At 46.3% G+C, this 19,678-nt stretch overlaps 1 protein-coding gene across 3 annotated transcripts in view; it reads left to right on the top strand.

The window, feature by feature from the left end:
• LOC121088968 (pseudouridine-metabolizing bifunctional protein C1861.05-like) overlaps positions 1 to 19,678 on the top strand; it is a 25,018-nt gene extending 5,340 nt beyond the window's left edge. For all 3 annotated transcript variants that reach the window (XM_040595673.1, XM_040595676.1, XM_040595675.1), the window contains exons 6-19: positions 502 to 608; positions 1,419 to 1,545; positions 2,117 to 2,237; positions 2,520 to 2,605; positions 3,715 to 3,839; positions 5,125 to 5,184; positions 9,385 to 9,451; positions 10,447 to 10,541; positions 12,148 to 12,276; positions 13,777 to 13,891; positions 14,703 to 14,840; positions 15,682 to 15,848; positions 16,271 to 16,359; positions 19,296 to 19,678. In XM_040595673.1, the coding sequence (XP_040451607.1) occupies positions 502 to 608; positions 1,419 to 1,545; positions 2,117 to 2,237; positions 2,520 to 2,605; positions 3,715 to 3,839; positions 5,125 to 5,184; positions 9,385 to 9,451; positions 10,447 to 10,541; positions 12,148 to 12,276; positions 13,777 to 13,891; positions 14,703 to 14,840; positions 15,682 to 15,848; positions 16,271 to 16,359; positions 19,296 to 19,491 (1,622 nt within the window). In that variant the 3' untranslated portion in view covers positions 19,492 to 19,678. The remainder of the gene's footprint in view (positions 1 to 501; positions 609 to 1,418; positions 1,546 to 2,116; positions 2,238 to 2,519; positions 2,606 to 3,714; positions 3,840 to 5,124; positions 5,185 to 9,384; positions 9,452 to 10,446; positions 10,542 to 12,147; positions 12,277 to 13,776; positions 13,892 to 14,702; positions 14,841 to 15,681; positions 15,849 to 16,270; positions 16,360 to 19,295) is intronic.

Genomic DNA, 19,678 nt, shown 5'->3' with positions numbered 1-19,678 from the left:
GCCATATATATTCCTATCACAGCGTATGTGCACTGCACTGCTGGGTGCCATCCCTTTCAGATGTGATATAAATTCCAGACCAGGAGGTTTCTTGAGGTCAGCAAAGCTCCTATGGCACTTTTTTTTTTTGCCAGTGATGTCAATACCAAAATCTAAATCTACTGAAGTTATATTCCATCTCCTTGAATTTTGTCCTTGCTGCATGACACCTTCTTTCTTTTCTACCAAATTTTTGCACACTGTTTATCAATGTGGTAAAAGAACTGAGAGATACAGTGCAAGGCTGCACCTCTGCCCACCTTGCGACTTCTTTTTGTCGGTATCTCTTTCAATCTCAACACCTAAAGGCATGTCTAAACCTGTAATATTTGTTTGTGGATCTAAGTGGTTACAAAAGCAGGCAGTGGCATCCCAGGCAAGTACGGCTTTTGAGGAGGGCAGATCACATCAGTTTGAAGTAGAACACAATCACCAACACAATGGTTGCTTGTCCCTTGACAGCTCTGGATGTGAGTGCTGATTTGACAGAGCTAGGACGAACTCCAGTTGCTGTTGTATCTGCAGGAGTCAAGTCTATCCTTGATATTGGCAGGACACTGGAATACCTGGTAGGTAGCATGGGCTGCTGAGCCTTGAAAGCAGATGATGTTGCACTTTCTGTACAGAATGCCCCATGCTGTTGGGGTAGGTATTAAGCCTAAGATTTTTAGAAATTACTGTTGAGAGGATGTGAAGCCCTATTTACAGTTTTCTAGCCCTGGGGCTGTACAAGCACTGGGCTGCTCCCTAACATGTATCTATCCAGGCCCAAGGGGCTGTTCCAACAGCTGTTCTAATTGATGCCAAAGGCAGCTCTAGCCATGCTCCTTTTCTCTGGCATTAGACTTGCTTTTCTGGGACAATGCTCCAGAACTGGTGGATCAGGCAAGCTAGATCCATCAAACACTAAAATAAAATCAGAATTAAAATGAGAAACTTTTTAAGGTCTGGTATGTTGGAAACCAACAGGGCTATCACTTCAGGTGACAGCCAACATCAATACTTCTCAATCTCAAAAAGAACTCATTTATATTCCTGTCAGCTCCTGACATGTCTTCAGATCACAGGTTGTTACCTTGGACTCAGTATTGTGCTAATGACAGCTGCGTGGCTTTTGATCAGCTCTGAGCACAAGCAAAGGATGTACGTGTCTCCTGTGTCTCAGTAAGCCAGATTCTGTCTAACCAGTTACCGTGTCTGGCTCTTTGCTTTGAAAACTGTTGGTGATAGAACAGAATAGAATGGAACATACAAAAATAACCAAACCCTGTGCTAAAGAAAGGCAGTTGCTAGCTGGACAGAAGGAAAAAGTTCCATTCTTTTCGTGGGTCCCTTTTCCCTCTACTGATTACCTACTTGTACGGCCTCTACTACTGCAGGAGACGCAGGGAGTCTGCGTGGCTGCCTTTGGAGAGTCAAGAGAGTTCCCAGCCTTCTTCTCGCGCCAGAGCGGCTTCCATGCACCATATCACGTCCGGGACGAAGAGGAGGCAGCTGAACTCATTGGTGTGTTTCAGAAGGCAAAGGCCTATGTAGGACCCTGGAGAAGAACGACACAAAAATCACCTCGGATGAGGCACTTATTTTTTAACTTTGGAGAAGAGTTTGCCCCAAAACACAAACTATCCCACTTCCCCCGCTCCAGCTTCAGTGCTTTGAAAATAAAATAGCAGGAAAGTTCAGTCTTTAAAGCAAGTTTTTTTAGCTAGCTGCAACCACCTTGGCATGCTCATACATGTTTTGTTCACAGTGGTGAAGTGGAGGCAACACGTATGTTAATGTGTTTACAAAAATACCGTCTGGGCCTGCAGAAGTGGAATTAGTGTTTTTTTTAAAAGAAAAAAATATTTGCCCCTTTTATTGTACAGAAAGAATTGTACAAACATTATTGTACAAAAAGAAATAGGCAAATGTAAATTGATTGGTATCTGGAAAAGACCTTGACCTTGGGTCATCTAAAAACAGGAGCTCCAGCTCTGTGGGTTCCTTCACCCCATCCCCACTCTCCTCTGTCCTTTTCCTTCAGCATTTAATTTATCCAAGGAGAACCACTAACGATCTGCCTGTCCTCTCCCAGCCAGTGCTCTGGGGCTAGGCCTGAGCAGCGGGGTGCTGATAGCAGTTCCCTGTCCCCAGGAGCGAGCTGCCTCAGGCCAGGTCATCGAAGAGGCCATCCAGCAAGCTCTTGGCGAAGCCAGGTGAGAAGCAACTTAAGCCCTACCCTTGGCTCACCCTGTGGTCTTGGGGAAGTAAAGGACTTCAGGGACTCTGCTGCAGGGCTATAGCACAGCTTAACCTTGGGCATGGGTGAGCCCACAACATGGTTCCAACCATAGTTTTATCTAACCTGAAGCTTGTTTACAGGACTTTTTATGGTATTTGGTTATGGAGATAAATTATCTGCTAGCAACAGTGCTTCTCCTCTGATGCCGTTTCAGCTCAGTCCTTCTCATCTGCAGGCATTTTCTTTACATTTGCAGGTCCAAAGGGATCACAGGCAAAGAACTGACCCCTTTTATGTTACAGAAGCTCAATGAATTAACTGATGGGAAATCACTGGACTCCAGTATCCTTTTACTGAAGGGGTGGTGGGGCGGTGGGGGTGGTGGGGAAGTACTCCAGTGTGCTTCATATCTGTTCTGGTAATGCTTGGTGGAAAATGCTGTCACTGTATTGACAGTCTAGCAAGGGGAAAACACTTCAGTATCTGCAAACAGATGAGAGCTTAGTGGCTGCATCCTGCTTTTTCAGGAACACCCTTACTGTCTTCATCCACTTTTGCATTAAAAACTGGAGGGCAGCACAGCAAATGGTCCAGAGCCCAAAGAGATCCCTCACATCTCATCACCGAGCTTGCCTGCTCCGTGGTAGAGTTTCAGGACATTGTCATCCGTGGTAGGGTTGCACACTGGAAGGTACCAGGGCTTCCCAGAGCACTGCTCTGTACATCACACTGCCTTATCCAACCCTTCACACAGGTGCAGAGTAAGAGAAACTTGGAAGGAAAACTCCCCGGGTGAGCAGGAATTCTCTTGTAGAGTCAAAAGAAAAGCAGATCTACTGGGTGGGATGCCAGTGTAGGATCTGGGAGAGCCAGGTTCACACCCAGGCTCTGCTGCCAGCCCTCTAGGAGGCCTGGGTCAGTCAGGACAGATTGGTAAAGGCATTTTTGGATACTAGAGCTGTATGGAGCCACAAAGTGGGGCTTTCAAAGCCTCTGATGCTCTGATCCCAATGAAATTGCTAAAAAAATTGCTTATAGAGACTTGACAAAAATCTCAGTAGGCATCTCTTTCTGGGAAAGCTGTCCAAGATCCTCTGAGATTTTTAGACTCTTGGCTCTAGTTTAAGCACTTCACCTGCTCTTTTCTCTGTGAAGCCTTTGCTTCCCAATCTGTCAAATGGAGATGGAATTGGTTCCCTATCTGTCAAACGGAGATGACAGATTTCCTCTCCAACACAGGGGGAGGAAGGTGAAAAAGCTTTAAAATTCAGAGTGTTCATTCAGTATTGCAACCCAGTATGCGTGCCCCCAAAGGATTATGGTATAGAGCAATCAAATCAAGTCTTGCAGCATGTATTTTCTGCTTTCTCCCTGTAGGTAGTTCTTACATAGGCTTCTGACATACCAGTCTTGCTGGTACTTTTTCTTTTCCTCAAAGAAATGCCAAACAGACCTTGCACTGATCCAGAACAATGCCAGAGTGGGCAGCTGCATTGCGGTGGCCCTGAGCAAACTACAGAAAGCCAGAAGGAAGGGTCACCTGCCTCAGCAAAAGGACACAGCCCCTCCTCAGCCAGTGAGTCCCCTGCTGCTCTCCATAGAATGCCTCTCTGCTGACAGCACAGGATAAATTTATATCTATGCCCAAAAGTAAAAGGTGACTCAGATAGAGACTAATCTTCCTGCTTCACACTGGCAGACATTCTCTCTTTAGTATTCTTTGCTCTTCTCAGATAAATATCCTCAGTCCGCCTCCCCCTATCGACATTTACAGGGAAAAAATATTGACAGCGGCCTATTCCCCTTAAGTCTTAGACCATCAAATCCATTAAAATTATCATCACCTTTTCACCTTTTACTATGCCCTTACATGCAGCCTCAGCTGTGTTACTCTGAGGCCCAGGGAACTCGTGACTACAGGAGTAGATCTGGAAGAGGGTGGAGGAAGATATTTTGAGCTGCTGAGCCATACACGTTTTATAAATATCTCTTTTTGTTGGCCTCCTGTTTGTCATTGCAAAAATTACGAGAGGTACAGCATATTCCAAACAAGATCGGTTATAACCCTAATATTCTATTCGCAATCTTGGATTTTTTGTGTGTGCCACATAACTTAACAGGAAATCTATTTTAGGTAATCTTTAGAGAGCTGAAAAATTTTCTAAAATTCATTTTCAGTAGGATGTGTCAACATAAAAGAGGGCTGTGACTCCAGAGGCAATAACCCCACATGTGATGGAATGAGAAAAACCATCTGTATATCCCCAAAGAATCTGGAAACTTCCTGTTTGTGGAGCTGTACTGCTTTTTCTGGCTTTGTAGGACAATAAGACAGTGATCCATAAAGTGTCACTGGGTACAGCAGTTTCTCCTGGGAGCTTGCAAGAAATGAATGCATTTTTCTGCCCACTTTTTCCCTTTTTTTTTTTTTTTTTTTTGCTTTTTTACACAGCAGGGCTTGAATGTTTCTGAAGTTTGGTGTGTCAGAAATTGTCCCAAGAGAGATGGCTTCAAGATGACTGACATGACCAGACGCATGCAGCTTCTTATGTTTCTCTATCAGCACACAGTGAAACCACCAGCACCCATACGTGTATACAGTAACATCCCACCCGCCATGCTGGGGCTGGCTATGAGCAGGCATAATTCAGAAAGCAACACAGAGAAGAGATTTCAATTCTTTCTAGCTGGAATTGTACAGATATGTGTCTAGCCATCCAAAATAAGCACAGGCCTTCACACTGTAAATGGGATAGCTTTCAAGAGGGTGGGAAAAGTGACTAGGAGAAGCAATGAAGACTTTGAAACTTTTTCTTCAAGCCCCTTCCAACCACTTTTCACTTTTTTCTTCCCTCTCAAAGGTGGTGATTGGAGGTATCAACATTGACTTTATAGCCAAGGCGCAGAACCCTGTCATCCTGGTACTGTATCTATAGCAGTTTTCTTAGCACCACTGCCATTTCTAGCTACATTTACAGGAGTGCCAAGCCAAAGAGGGTGGGTGGGGTGTGGGGGAAGGTGGTATACATGCATGATATTCACATATCTGTACGGACACATGTGCACTAATGTGGGAGGTGTAGCACTCCATGTTCGGTGTGTTGGCTAGGTGGGTAGTGGGGAGATACATATTGACCTACTCCGTTCCCGTGCTATCCTTACCACTCAAGACAGGTACAGACTAATGTATCATCCTTACAATCTCCAGATATGACTCTGGCCTCTACAGTTTATGTTAAAGTGCCTTGGAGCTATTCTTTGATGCCGTAAGTCTAAAAAGTTCTTTTTTGCAGAAGAGCAGCCCAGGGCACTCTTGAAGCACATGTGCAAAGAGCTAGAAGAAATGGGTGAAGATCCTCACTGTGCTATGACAACCTCTAATTCAAGGACATACCCTGTAGGGAGGAAATCCCCATGTAAGAGCCAGCTCTGGCTGACTGGGACTCTCTTAGCTACAGAAAGCAGCATGAACAGGAGTAAGAGTCTCTGTTTAGAGTACCCACAGTCATAAGAAACCTTTGAGAAAAGTAGTACTGACACAGTTACAGCCAAACAAGAGCCAGCTTCCTCAGTCATACAGGATTTAAATCACACCAAAAAAAGAAAAAAAAAAAAAAAGCAAAAAGCAAGCTTTAAAAAAATAGAACATTTTAAATGTTGCCAGACCCTCTCCCTCTTCATTTGGTTTGACTAAGAACCAAGAAGCTAAAGTGGAACAAACCTGGGAATTTCCCATTCACATGGTCTATACAATTCTTATTAAGCTATATGAAGTACACACAGGGGTGGTGAAGCTTGCTCAAAAGTTGTTTTGTGTCTCAACTTACTCTATGCTGATTGCTGAGGCATGAAACTCCTGTTGTTAGATGGGGCAGTCTGTGAACACCTCTCCGTCAGACAGGGGAAAGACGTGCTGGGGAAGCTGTCCTTAAGGAATTTGGCTATCCAGTGATACAGAAGCAGAGGCAAAACAATATTATAATGGTCAAGGGTGACACGTGCTGGGGCATCAGCTACAAAGGCTTGCAAAACCCTAAAGTTTAACTACTTCAGTTGTGATCTAACTGTTAACATACCCCATTCTCAGCTATCAGGACAAGGAGCTAAGCTGTGTCCAAGGGTGGACAGCCACCCTTTGATGTGTCAGGCAGGAGAGCAGATCTCTGGACCACCCACAGCACGGGAAGGGGCCAAGGGCAGCTATAGACTCTACTGGGAACAGCTGACGGGGGGAAAAGAAAAAGGACATTTTAATGTTGCATGAAAAAGTGAGGCATTAGCTGCCCTTCCGTACAGCAGTGAACCCTAGAGCTGATGCGTCCATCGTGGCAACTTCCCAAAAGTTAAGCTGAAGGAGGATTTGGGAACTGACAAATAAAAATGTTCCCACTGACAGCTTCTGTGGTTAGGCACAGAGGAAGAGGTGCTCTTAACAGCATTTCTTTTAGCTGTTAAAGACAGATTTTTTCCAAGCGCGCAGCACCTAGGAGGTCCCACCCTTATGCATGCTGGATTTGTTGCAGAGCACTGGGGTACCACTCAGGTCTCTTGCTGTCTCACCAAGAAAGCAGCTGTATTCTGTCCTGGTTGTAATTCCTACATGGCTTTCAAGGCTATCCAAAAGCAAAGCGCTTTATAAGTGACCTGCAGAGAAGGATGCATGGTCTTGCTCAGAAAAAGGTACTGAAAGAAACATCACAGTTATAACTCTCTCAGAGTACCCAGAATTTGAGCTGAGTCTCATTTTTACATGAGACATTTAAAGCCCTTAGGACATAGAAGAAGGTTCAAGAAACTCTCTCTCAGGTCTCTGAAATATTGCCAGAAAGCATCAGCCCAGTCTTGTTTCAAATCACCTCAGCAAGCCCATTTTCACGCAAGTTCTTTCATCTCAGCCAGCCCCACCTGAACACAACACAGAAGAGATACTCAAGTACCGCTTAGACTTGGGGTTACCAGCTGAGCTGGCAAGGTGCGATAAGAGCCAGTCATTTATTTTTCTTAAAAAGCAGGCTGCTAGTTTCTTACTGCACCTACCTGCTACTTTAAAGAGAGATTTTGCATCTTCATTTCTTTTAGGCCCTGTGGGGTTGTACAACAGCAGAGATCACAGCTGGATTCCCTGAGCGGGAGTCTGGCATGCCTGCTGTTAGGGCAAGGCTTGGCTTAAAAAAACCCTGCAACTCTGCCTTTGTGATGTGTGTGGGACTAAAAAGGAAGATCAGCATGCTAGACAACAAAAGGAGCTCATGAGTATTTTCAACATTCCTGCAGGCATCAGTTTTGAAAAACAGTGGAACTGCACAAAAAAAAGAGTTTGTGCAGTTTGTGCTCATTACTGATGGCAGTTAGTACCCTCTTTTAATATTGAAATAGGGGCTAGCGTTCAAAGCCATGTTGTTAGACTTGCCTAAACAAGCATCCTTGCTTTTTACTTTGGAATTTTTAGGGTTTTTTTCTTCCTTGGCTGCCTCTATTATGGATAGTGAGCTTCAGAGTTAAAATAGCCAAGCTGAATGCTCTCAAAATCTGCAACACTCAACAGGAGGCAGTTGCAGATATCCATTCCTGGCAGTACCAGTGGCAATTCCCAGGGAGCATGAGCAAGTGTAATGGAGGGGTAATGAGGAGTGACAAGTAGTGGAAAGACGGACAGAAGCCATAGGTTGCTTATATACAGGCAGTTCTGCTCAGGTGGTCTGAGCAGTTCAGGACTTGGAGAACTGCCAGACAGAAAAGCAAAGGCATCGAGAATTAGCACAAAGTCTTACAGACTACGGAACTGGGGAGAGTCAGGGCAAACAAAACCAGCTTGGAGGTCAGAAGAGAGTTATGAAAGAGCGTATTTAGATGGGAGAGCAGCCTCTTACAGTCATAGCACTGGATGCAGAAGAAAGCATTGTGTGCAAAGGACGGTTGTGCGGCTTCACACAGGCAGAAGAAGGGTCCTTGGGAAAGCTTCAATATGAGTTTTGAGAACGCCCAAGACCAGTGATGGGTTGGAGGCAGGATGTTTCTTACTGTGAGTTGGCAATACATTTACTTGTTTCAGACAGATAGTGGTGTGTACAAGCAAGAAAAACATATGTGCAGGGGTATTCTGGTGCACCTGGGCTAACATGGGGTGGAGAGAGTCTGGGCCAGGAGCTGCCATGTACAGGCATGTACACTCCTCAGCGCTTGCCACCCAAATGCTCAACATACTCTTGAAAGCTCTAAGTCGTCCAGAACTGTGAAGATCATTATAACCATCAGTGGCAAGCTGTCTTCAGAAATGGAAAGCATGTCTCAGGTTTTTATGAAACAAGAGCTTCATCTGATAGTCACATGAAGCCCAAATTGGTCTGAGCACTTACTGATGTAATTTGTCTGGCAGAAGAATTAGAAGGAGATGGGTAAGGGATTACCTGTGTTCTGGCAATTTGGCTGTTTGTGACAGGCTGACAGATGAACAGAGGAGTGGAAGGCAGAGGCAAGAGAAAAAGAAAAGGTGATAACCACACAGTTGGAGAAGAAGTGTATATTTGGTGTGGGGTATGTTTGGGAAGAGACAGTTGAGTGAAACAGTATCCAGGCACTGAAATAGATCTTTCCATGAGTAAAGTACAGAGGCGGTACTGACAAAGATAACAAATCTCATTTTACCTTCAAAAATGAAAATAAATAAAAAACCCCAAACCGCTTTAGGGGAGAGGTAAGTAGCAGAAGGAAGGTAAGGAAGGCAGCTGCAGTGCCCATCAGGTCTGGGTCAGCAGCTCTGGAGTCCTAGCACTGTTGTGAGCAGGCAAGTTCAGAGCGCTGCTCGTATTGACTGAAACACTCGTTAGTATTGTTCGTATATAAACTGAGAGGTCTTAGCAAGTAAGACCAAGCGAGAAATGTATAGGGAGATTAAGTGGACCTCCCTTCCTAGGAAGCAGACCTTTGTCATCAAGGTTGAAGTCTTTAGATGGCTGTAGAAGTTTGTATTGTCCTAGATGCGGTAGCTAGATGCCTTCGGCTCCCTCTAATTGCTGACCTATATTTCAGCAACATCAACTCCACTTCACATGTTAATGGAGATGTAGCATCTACGCCAAGCAGCCCTCTCAGTTTTGCCAATTAACAATTTATTCTTCCAGGGCGGTGGGCAAACAAATGCTGGAAGAGTGAGACGAACCTTTGGTGGCGTTGGAAGAAACTTGGCAGGTGCCTAGTGCTTGGGTTTGCCTGTGGGTGCATGCCAGCTGTGAGTTGTCCTTTGGTATTCCTTCAACAGCAGGAGCTCTTGAGTGCTGTTAAGACCTGGGGCACGTTAGGCAATATACCGTTGGGCAGACTGCCTGGAAAAGGCAGAAAATAAGGGGAGGGAGTTGGGATCAGTAAACGAAAGGTCCCCGAATAGTTAACTAGCGTACAGCACAGTGACCCCAAATCAAAGTTAAATAAACATCAGTGATCTCCAACGACTACTGAACAGTGTGGCCCTCAGCACTGACTGATGCCAGGTTAGCTATAGTTGCAATAGAAGTATGTTTTGAGCAAGAATTTGAAAGGAATAAGCTTATTCAAAGATGATCATCTTTGCCCCATGGATGAGAGGAACTGGGGCACAGGAACTGCTGTAGAAGAAAAAGGGCTACAGTCCTTTGCAATAGGAAAGGATCACACTGTACCTGGTGCTCCACCACAAGAAAAAAATACCTGTGACACCCACTGAGGTAGAATTTGTGGTAACTTGAAGGGAGAGAGGAAGGGTTTCCCGTTAATCCATTCAGGTTCAGTTCTAGTAAGATAGCATGGTGGGAACAGCAGCGTGGGAAGGCCAGCAGCAAGGAACACTGTATGCAAAAGCAATGTGGAAAAGCCCACATGCCTGTGGTGGTAAAGGAGATGATGCCGGGGAAATGCAGAAGTCTCTTCCCCCTTCTTTTTTCCTCCACTCCCAGATGTTCCAAAAAATCCAGAGAATTCAGAGTGACAGTGCAGCAGGCAGATGCAGATGGCCCCACTCAACCCCAGCCAGTTATTTGCAGCAGCTGTGGCTGAGTTTTATCCCGAATGTCCTTCTAGACAAGAATTGATGGGCATTAAGTTTTGCAGGAGAGGACTTTCCTACAGACATTTACCCTGCACATGCTGTCACTGTGTTCACAGGGCTCTGCTGGATTTAGTAATATTTTTTGTTTCCATTTGCTTTTCAGACTGCTTAAGCCGTCTCGGACAGACTCCTCTCTTTTTATCAGCTGTGGGGAAGGATGAACATTCAGAGTCCGTCCTGCACTACTGTCACCACATGGTACGTTGCACAGTAGTGGCACCTCAGAAGCATGGAAGCAATGACGTTACATAGAGGGGAAAATCTCCTCAACCCTGGTAGACATAAGAGCCACCTTCCATCAGGTTAAGAGTAGGAATAATTCAGTGCTCCTTTAGTTACAGGCAATTAGAAGGCAAGGACCCACCCTGCAGAAGACAGGCTAGATGTATGTGGCCTTTGGGGCCTGAACTGTGGGGTCTGAGCTCAGCTCCAGAGTGGTGCTTGAAGGAGAAATCGTGAAAAATTCTACTAGGGCCTAAGCACAGCCAGAAATATGAAACCCTGACCCTGAGGACAGACAAAGCAATGCCCAAATCAGTCTGGTTTGGGTAAAGCATAAGACAGAGAAAAGCTGGAACTGGGAGCTCAGGCTGGACACCTCCCAAGTTCAGAGGAGTAGTGTCCTCCACATCGCTGCACACCCCTACCCGTGCACCAGAGCAGTACCTGGCTGGAGCAGCAGCTTGTCCACCGAGGCCAGGGAGCCAGGGGCAGTGGGAGCTCACCAGGGGCAGCAAGGCAGAGCGTCATCACCCCAGCGGGGAGCAGAAAAAGCCAGGAGGGCAACCCTAACCTAGGGCACCAGGCACCTCCATGGTGGAGAGGCAGGGCTGAAGACAAGCCAGGGGTGTGGGCAGAGCCCTCAGGTGGGGCTGGTCAGGGCCATTAAGGCCTATTACTGCCCTCAAGGCCCTGGTATCCAAATAGAACACATGGTCCATAGTTCTGCCTACCTGAGCAACTCAGTAAATGAAGCGATGAGAACAAGAACTCTTTTTTTCATTTATAAAGGCTTCATAGCACCATGCCTATAATTCCTCCTTTACCCACCACAGCACAGCTTGTGCCATCAAAGTGAGTGGTTTCCCAAGGGAAGATGGACTTGGTGGCCAGCTGCCATGCAATCCTTGCCTGTAACAAAACACATTACCAACAGCATTGGAGAGGACCCTTTCCTTAAAACCTCTGACTTCCCTGTGAACTACTGGGGCTGACGCGTTTCTTCATCTACATGTATATTCCAAGAAATGCCCTGAGTTCTCTAAGATGATCATTCACAAGACCCACGGAGGAAGGACAGGACACCTGTAGCTATGTCTGTGACACTGTTGTAAAAATGGCCCCAAGGCTGCCCTCAAAATCAGGCTGTGCAGTCAGTGAGGTGGCTAACGTAACTGCAAGCTGAGGTGTGCCACCAAGGCATGCCATCATGTTAGTAGGCCATTGAAGGGTCACACCAGCCACGGCAATGGATGACGGGAGTAGGCAGGGCTGCAGACCACTCTTCCATTATGCCAGAGACACAACCTATGGAAGTGCATGGCAGAGACCTGTCACTTTCATTTACTAGATGTTTTCTGTAACCTTGTTGTGTTGCAAATACAAAAAAAAAAAAAAAAAAAGCCATCTGCCAGCACTGTGTAGACCGAGATACCTCTGCAATGTTGCTAATCTCAAGGGAGAAGGGAGGCTGAAGGGGTAACAGCAAGCTGGGCTGCTGATCAGATGGGCCCAGGGAAGGAACGAGCCGAGCGTGGCAGGGAAGCGAAGCATGCTCCATGTGTAACTGTCCTCCCTGTTTTAGGACATGAGCGCTGTCCTTCAGCTGGAGGGGAAGAGCACAGCCACTTACTGTGCTGTGATCACTAGCGCTGGGGAGCTCAGCATCGGCTTGGGAGATATGGACATCCACCACCAGATAACAGAGCAATACGTATGCATCCATCTGATTTGTAAACTTTTTCTTATGAGCAGGTGTGTGGACGTGTGACAAAAGGCAACGGGTAAAGCTGTACCAGGAGGGAGTGGGTGTGCAGAGGGGACATGGGGAATCCTAAAGTTAACCCCAGACATTGACCACTGAGACAGCAGCAGGGTCAGCTACCAGAGCCCTCTATTGCTGCTGACCCAAATGGAGCTTCTATCTGTTTCTGCTTCATACAGTATCACCACTACTATCATCCCTGACATGTAGACCAGTACCCTCTTCATTAAGTAGTCTCAGCTAACCTGTAATTTTTGGCACCTTAAAGCCAGCAATAAATCCAGTCCACCTGCAGAAATGGTGGACTGCATTTCTCCCTTTAGGGAAAAACAAAAAAAAAAAGTGAACAGAGCACTGGTTAAACCAAGTTTTCCTGTTCCATCCCCACCATCCCTGTTGTGTCTACAGGCTGAGTCGTATCAACAGGCACCGCTGCTCAGCACATCCAAACCTTCAAAATGTCAGGGCTAATGGAAGCGGTGATTAAGGACTGATTCAGTGAAAGCCCCATTACTGCACCCTCCTTCCCTGCTAGTTCTTTTATCAACAGAACAAAAGCCTGTGCTTCATGACTGACAGCAACATGGAAGTTAAGTGCAATTTACTTACCAGTGGCATCCCCATGAGGTGGAGCCTTCCTAGGGAAAAACACAGTCATTGCTCCCACTTCCATCCCCACCCTGCCTCTCCCAAGCCTTGGCTTGGCACAGAAAACCATTACATGACAGATTAATTCTCCCGAGCTTTACGAAACAGCTGTGGCCAGTGGAAACTCTGAACCAGTCTGCTGCTGTGAAGTGCATTCTGGCAGCCCTTCTTTCCACCAGGATTAGCAGAGACATGGGAGGGATTCTGCAGGAGTGCCTATAGCATTGCCTTGGCATTCAGGCAGCGGTCATGCAGCCTCAGAGCGCCAAAGGAGGGAACAGAAGCTCCCCACTCTACTGCTCCACTGTCCCCCATCCCTACACCATTGAGTTGGACCCAGGAGTAAAACACTCTGATGAACAACCTGTCTGAGGAGGCATTGTGCCCAGAGGACATCTAAATAACCTGCACAGCTAGCAAAAGCATAGTCAAGCAAGGCAGAGCACAGGGGATCCTCCAGTGGCATTAAGCAGCAGCGTTCCCTTTCCCTGTACAGCTCTGACTGACCCACAGGTGCCAAAGTGGTATAGTGAGGACCAGCAACTATCTCTCTCTGCTGGAAGGGTCCTGCTGGTTGAGTTCAGCTCTTAATGTCAGGAAGCAGGGGAAGGAGAAGAAGGGGTGGAAATGAGGCAAATGGAAAAATCCATTTTCCTTAGGAAATCAGTCTTTTAGGTTCGTGTCTGCACCCAAGGGCTGCAATACAAGTGAAAATCCTACATCTCGAGTCTGACCAGCAATCATTTTGTCCCTCTGCAGTGACTCAAGCTGTCTCTACTCTGTGTCCTGGATTTTCACTAGGTGTCCCAGTTCAAGGAGAACCTGTGCCAGGCACCCCTAGTTTGCATTGATGGAAATGTGCCTCTTTCCACTATTCAGTATGTCTGCCAACTAGCCAGAGAGCATCAGCTAGCAGGTAAGGAGAAGTCGCCCAACCCTGGCCCCGTAGCTCCTAACAGTGTTTGTGCCAAGACACGTTGGAACACCCTGAGTGCTCTCCACTTCTGCTTGCTGGAGATGCCCGGTTATTGTCTGACATGCTGTGTTATTCAGCCCTCCTTAGGGTACCCTGCTGCTCTGTTTCAAATGGATGAAACATTTCTGCTTTCTCTTGAGTTTTTCTCATTCTGCAGCTAAATCACATTTCCTGTAGCTACAGCCCTTGGGCGCTGCCAGAAAGCCAGGGAAAGCTGCTCCCTTTGCCTTTAATCTTAAGGCAAGCAAAATATGTGTGCTTCTGCCAGTTCAAGCGGCAATATAGTTTGCTGCTCAGAATAAGCACTAAAGCATCTTTTGAGAGGCTTTATCTCCCATCCCGCTTCCCATAAACCCCCACACCCCTCTGCCCTCCCAGTGTCTTGGGGACCCTTCACAAAGCTTCCTATTGGATTTATGCCTTCATTTTAAAAAGCAAATCCTAAAGGAGACAGTGTTCTTGAAACCTGGCAGAGGCTCCAAAACCAGCTAAGAAGAGTAACGAAACTGAAGTCTGATTATATCACTCCAGAGCCAGAAGCAATTGTCTCGTTGCTGAGCACTGGAAAGGAAACCTTGGGGGACCTGGTCCCAAGCATGGGGGAAACAGTATTTAAGTTTCTAATAGATTACAAGCATAACAAGCCCAGTTGTGCAGATCATGCTAAGCCTTCTACACTGCATCTTGCTCTGACATAGAGATGAACCACTAATTAATTAATTATCTAACCAATCGCAATGTTGTTTTGAAGTGTGCTATGAGCCAACAGATGAGAACAAGGCCTCTAAGCCATTCCTCTCAGACAGCTGGAAAGCGCTCACATACATTTCCCCCAACCTGCAAGAGCTAAGAGCAATAAACCGGACCCTTGGGAACCCTCTGCCAGCAGGTATTGAATACTCAGAAGGGTCAGTCACACTTTTAGATAACCTAGATCCTGGAGAAGAGCATTTTCTGCTCCAGCCCCCAATTCAAGCAAATTGGGTTATAACACAGCGGGAATTCATAAGCTCTCCTGGTGTCTTCCACCTTACAGCCATCTCTGCATGGTTTGTACAGCCCAGGCTGGCCTGATGATCTATTAGATAGCACTGTAGGCCTAGGATGGCTTCTTTTCCAAAATCAGAGATCCCATTTGCCTCACTTCATCAGCTAAATGGGAACAATCTCTGGTTTGTAAACAGATCTCTGAAGCATGATGCTCTGAGGGCACACGTCCCAACAGGATCACCCTTTGCAGAAATGAAATACTCCACCACATGCAGGTGGAAATCCAACAGCATTAGGAAAAGGAAGTCATGCTTCAGGACAGGGTTTTGATCTCTACTGACACATCTTTAGTCCCATGAGGGGTGGTTTCCTCAGCATAGGATAGAGGTATGGTATGGTATGGTATGGTATGGTATGGTATGGTATGGTATGGTATGGTATGGTATGGTATGGTATGGTATGGTATGGTATGGTATGGTATGGTATGGTATGGTATGGTATGGTATGGTATGGTATGGTATGGTATGGTATGGTATGGTATGGTATGGTATGGTATGGAAGTCTAACGTTGGAGAATTCCATATTTCCCACGATTTAAAGAAAAAAATATACATCAACCACATTGCAGAAGTGCTCATAAATAGTAGTAACAGCGTTCACAAATAGGCTGCCAACCCACAAAAAGACTAGTTGAGGACCCTTGCAGTTATACCAGAGTTTTTCCTCCCCACTTTCTGAAGAGCTGCCATCCAGCTTGGAGGATGTTGTCCAGACTGCAGTGGCCTTGGCCTGCCCTTTGCTGGCCCACCTGCACTGTGTGGTGGTGACCCTCGGCGCTCACGGCATCCTCCTTTGTGGCAAGAGCCTAGGAGGGAGCATCTCGCTTTGTTCAGGAGCTCATGAACAGGTAAGGGCACAGAAAACTAACTGCGAGCTCTCAGTTGCTTCTTTCTTGGACCATATAGCACCGTTGCTATTTCTGGTGGCATGGCCGTAGTCCTGGGGAAACGTGGCATCACTGCTGGCAAATGTACATCTTTGGGGGGTGGAATACACAGCTCCGAAAGAAAACCAAGTTGTCTGTCTGTATACTGCTGGCTCCTAGTTTGATCAGTGTTTATGGTCAACTAGTTTTAAATGTGCTTACATGAATATTTTCAGGAAGCTTCATTTAAATCACTGCTCTCTTACAAACTGTTAAAAAAAGATTACTGCCTTTTTTTCCCCCCTTTTCTTTTTTTGGCATCATGCAGGTCTGGATGGCATCAGCCACATCAGGCCTTACCAGCTTGGGCAATTCCCACTAACTTCTCTCCCCTCCCCTCACAGACTGCTGCTGCCAGCCTCTGTGCCACCCACTACCCTGCCATCCACATCAGCAGGGAAGAGATAGTCAACGTCTCAGGAGCCGGCGACAGGTATACTGCTTGCTACTTTGCCTTCGCCAGCTAGATGTGGAAGGGCCATAACTGAATTTCTTTGAAATTCTACTGCAACAGCAAATGACCTTTTGCTGCTTGAGGAACAGACACTAAGGACACAAACCTGGACTGGTTATGGTGATTGCTTGCAAAGCTGGCTTAAAATGTCCCCCTAAGCACCTGGGAAGCCAGTATTGCCATTATTAGTTTTGCTTTTCTTTAAGGTCCATGCCTTTCATGGCAATCTAGTAGTTCTGAATTAGTCCAGGCTGAGCTGCTAAAAGCAAAGTAAACCACCTTACATCAAAGCTGTCTTACTAGCTACTTTATTTCCACACTTCTCCAGTGGAAGTGGGACTGACACTCAGTAGCTAAAACCATCCTATAAAACATTTCATCAGGTTCTGCATTCGCCTCTGGCGATAGCTCATGCTTCAGAAGAGCGCTGTATAACCTGCCTGGCTGTTCACACAACACTGTAAGTAGAGGTAGGAAATTCCTAGCCCCACTGATCAATTCTCAGTCTGTCAGAGTAATATTTTATTCTGCTCCTTGCTAACTTGTCAAACTATATGTAGTAGTCAGGGTTTTTTTCTTCTTGCTTTGTACACGACAGTAATTGATTGCCTTTCATTGCCTTGGGCTAGACCAAAAGGCTGCATGTGACAGATACTGTTTCCCTTTGTTTTGCTGCTCTTACCTACCAATAACTCAACATAGCAACACTTCTTTTATCTTTTATGGTTGGGCAGAATGAAAAGTGGTTTGGTTTTTTTTTTTTTTTGAAACTTGTAGCATTTTCAATATTTGAATTAGGATCAATCAATAACTTTTTGCCCAGCTAGTTAACCTGCATAATGCCAGGATGCACTCCTTGTGTCCCACATCACCTCTGAGATGAGTCGAGTGCAACTGCAAGTTGGTCTTCTCCAAAGAAGACCGAAGTGTTGTTGGGACCAGTATGTGTAGCAGCAGAGAAATGGGGGCTGGGAGGAACCTCGGCGGGGTCAGCCTGCCCCAAGGCAAGTTCAGCTTTGCTCACTGCTTCTAGCAGATGTGCCCAACCTCTGCCAGCCCCTCCAGGGACACAGCCTCCTCCCTGCATCATCTGCTCAGTACACAACTACCCCTTACCGCAGGACAAGTTTTTCTAGAGGCTAGTGTAAACTAAACATCTTCTTTAGGGTTTCCTTTCCCTTTTCAAAAGCTTAATTTAAGGGAAGACCAAGGGTGAGATAAAGTATGCCACTGCCAAACACCTCCGCTGAAGGTGGAGTTGAACAAACTTGACATTTGTTTTTTGTTCCAAAGCTATCTGAAAGTTTGGGGCCCGTTACTGCTCCCATTCCTGAAGTAATATGGGTTTGGAAATCCCATTTCCCAGAGTCCCCAAGTGTGTATGGGAATTTTCATAGTCCTCTTGTTTGTATAGGGGTTTCCTCCCTGGTAACCCCGGCTGCTCCACTGAGCTGCAGAAATCCCTGTTCTACAGAGTAGGAGTGGCAAAACAGGTCAGAAATGCCGGGACACTACATTGACATACATGTCACCTCCTCAGCATATAAACTGGTGAAGTCACCCAAGGCCAGCCTGGTGGCACTTCCAAGGTACTATGCAGCAGGGTGTAAGCCAGGGCTGTAACCCATTCACAGTTCAGCCCCCGTGAACCCTTGCGCTTTTGAAGCACTGCTCAGGGGACACCGTGCACCCAGAAGCAGTGATCAAGGGCACCTCGCGCCATGCTCTGACCCTGGGGCTCTCCTACAGCTCTGGAGATGCTGCCCAAGGAGCTGCGTGTGTGCAGGGAGCAGCAGCTGTTTGCTCTCCACACCTGGCTGCTGTGACAACATAACACTGCGTGCCTGCACGTGGCATTGCTAGGGGATGCTCCCCCAAATATTTACTCTAAATTTCTGGAGCTGTTGAGAGATTGAATGGTTTATGGGAATCATAATCGTCTGTGCCTTTGTTATGGATAAAAAGATGGTGAGGTAATTAGAGCACACACACACAAAGAGTCTTTTTCCCTTCCCTGTAGATTTGCTCATTAATCCTCCATGCCATCACACTTTCCTGTCCTTCCTTCTTCTCAGATATTATCTTATCCCTCCTCTTTTACTTCTCCTTTGTCCTTTCCTAGCTTCTGAGCATCATTACTGTATTTAGCTGTGAATAAACAGCAGTTGTCCCCAGTCAATCACAAACACCACCCTGCATGTATCCATGCCTCAACAGAGCCTTTCCCTGCAAGCCAGGCAGATGGCAAGGTCATCCCCTTCTCTTGATGGCCTCCTCGGTGCCTTGTGAGGACCTGTGGGTGACAGCTGTTGTTCCAAACACTCACATTGTTTTTACAGGGAAAGCTCAAATGGAAAGCCACAGCAAAAGTTTACTAAAATCTGAATCTACAACCTCATTTCAGCTTTGGATTTCTCATTCCAGCTGTGTCTGTTGCTCCTTTCACATACATATGGAAACTTTAACTCTCTTCCCACCCACCCCTCTGGGGACAGAAGGGAATGTAACGAGGTACCAACAAGGAGCAGAGAAGTGACAAAATGATCAGAGAGCAAGGGAAAAATAGATTATTCCCTTTTTAGACTCCTTTCTTTTCTCCTGCCTCACCTGGAAAACTGGGAAGAATAGAAAATGTGGTGGAATGGGCAAGTACCTCAACTTCTCAGATGAGAAACAAATAAGATGCTAATAAATAACACTATTTGCTACTCTAAATTTAAAAATAAGTACAGAAAAAGCAAAAACTTTTCCTTATAACCTCACTCCTCCTGTGTGACATATTCTGCTTCTGTAAGTGTTGGTTTAGGTGCAAATGAATGCTCTTACAAACGAATGGCCGAATGGCCGTGTTCCTGAGAGCAAAGCTGATCCCCCGGTGTTCAAAACTGCCTTTCTTTCTTTCTTTCTCTCCACAGCTTAATGGCAGGAATCCTTGCAGGGATGCTTGCTAAACATGACACAGACACCTGTGTCCGGATGGGTCTGCTCGCTGCTAGCTTGTCTCTCCGTTCCTATGAGCCCATCTCCCCCGCAATCAGCACTTCCAGTGTTAGCCAGGAGCAGGTCAAGAGCAGGAGCTGGCCAGAGGTGAAGGTATGGAAGATGGACTAGAGCACCATGGCTTTCTCATCGATCACCATCTTGCACTGCCAGCATTGCTATTTCCAGGAACTGGCCTGTGTTTTGAGCTTTGAGCTCAAAAGCTGGCTGCTGACCCGATAGACTTTCAGTGCACGCTACCTTTCAGGAGGTCAAGTGTCAGTGAAAGGCATTTGGTGATAACTTGTATTGCACTGTT

The sequence above is a fragment of the Falco naumanni genome, chromosome 5 (genome assembly GCF_017639655.2).
Source record: "Falco naumanni isolate bFalNau1 chromosome 5, bFalNau1.pat, whole genome shotgun sequence".
In the NCBI taxonomy this organism is placed as follows: domain Eukaryota; kingdom Metazoa; phylum Chordata; class Aves; order Falconiformes; family Falconidae; genus Falco; species Falco naumanni.
Note: the sequence above shows the minus strand (reverse complement) of the source record. Positions and strands in the feature narration are given on the sequence as shown.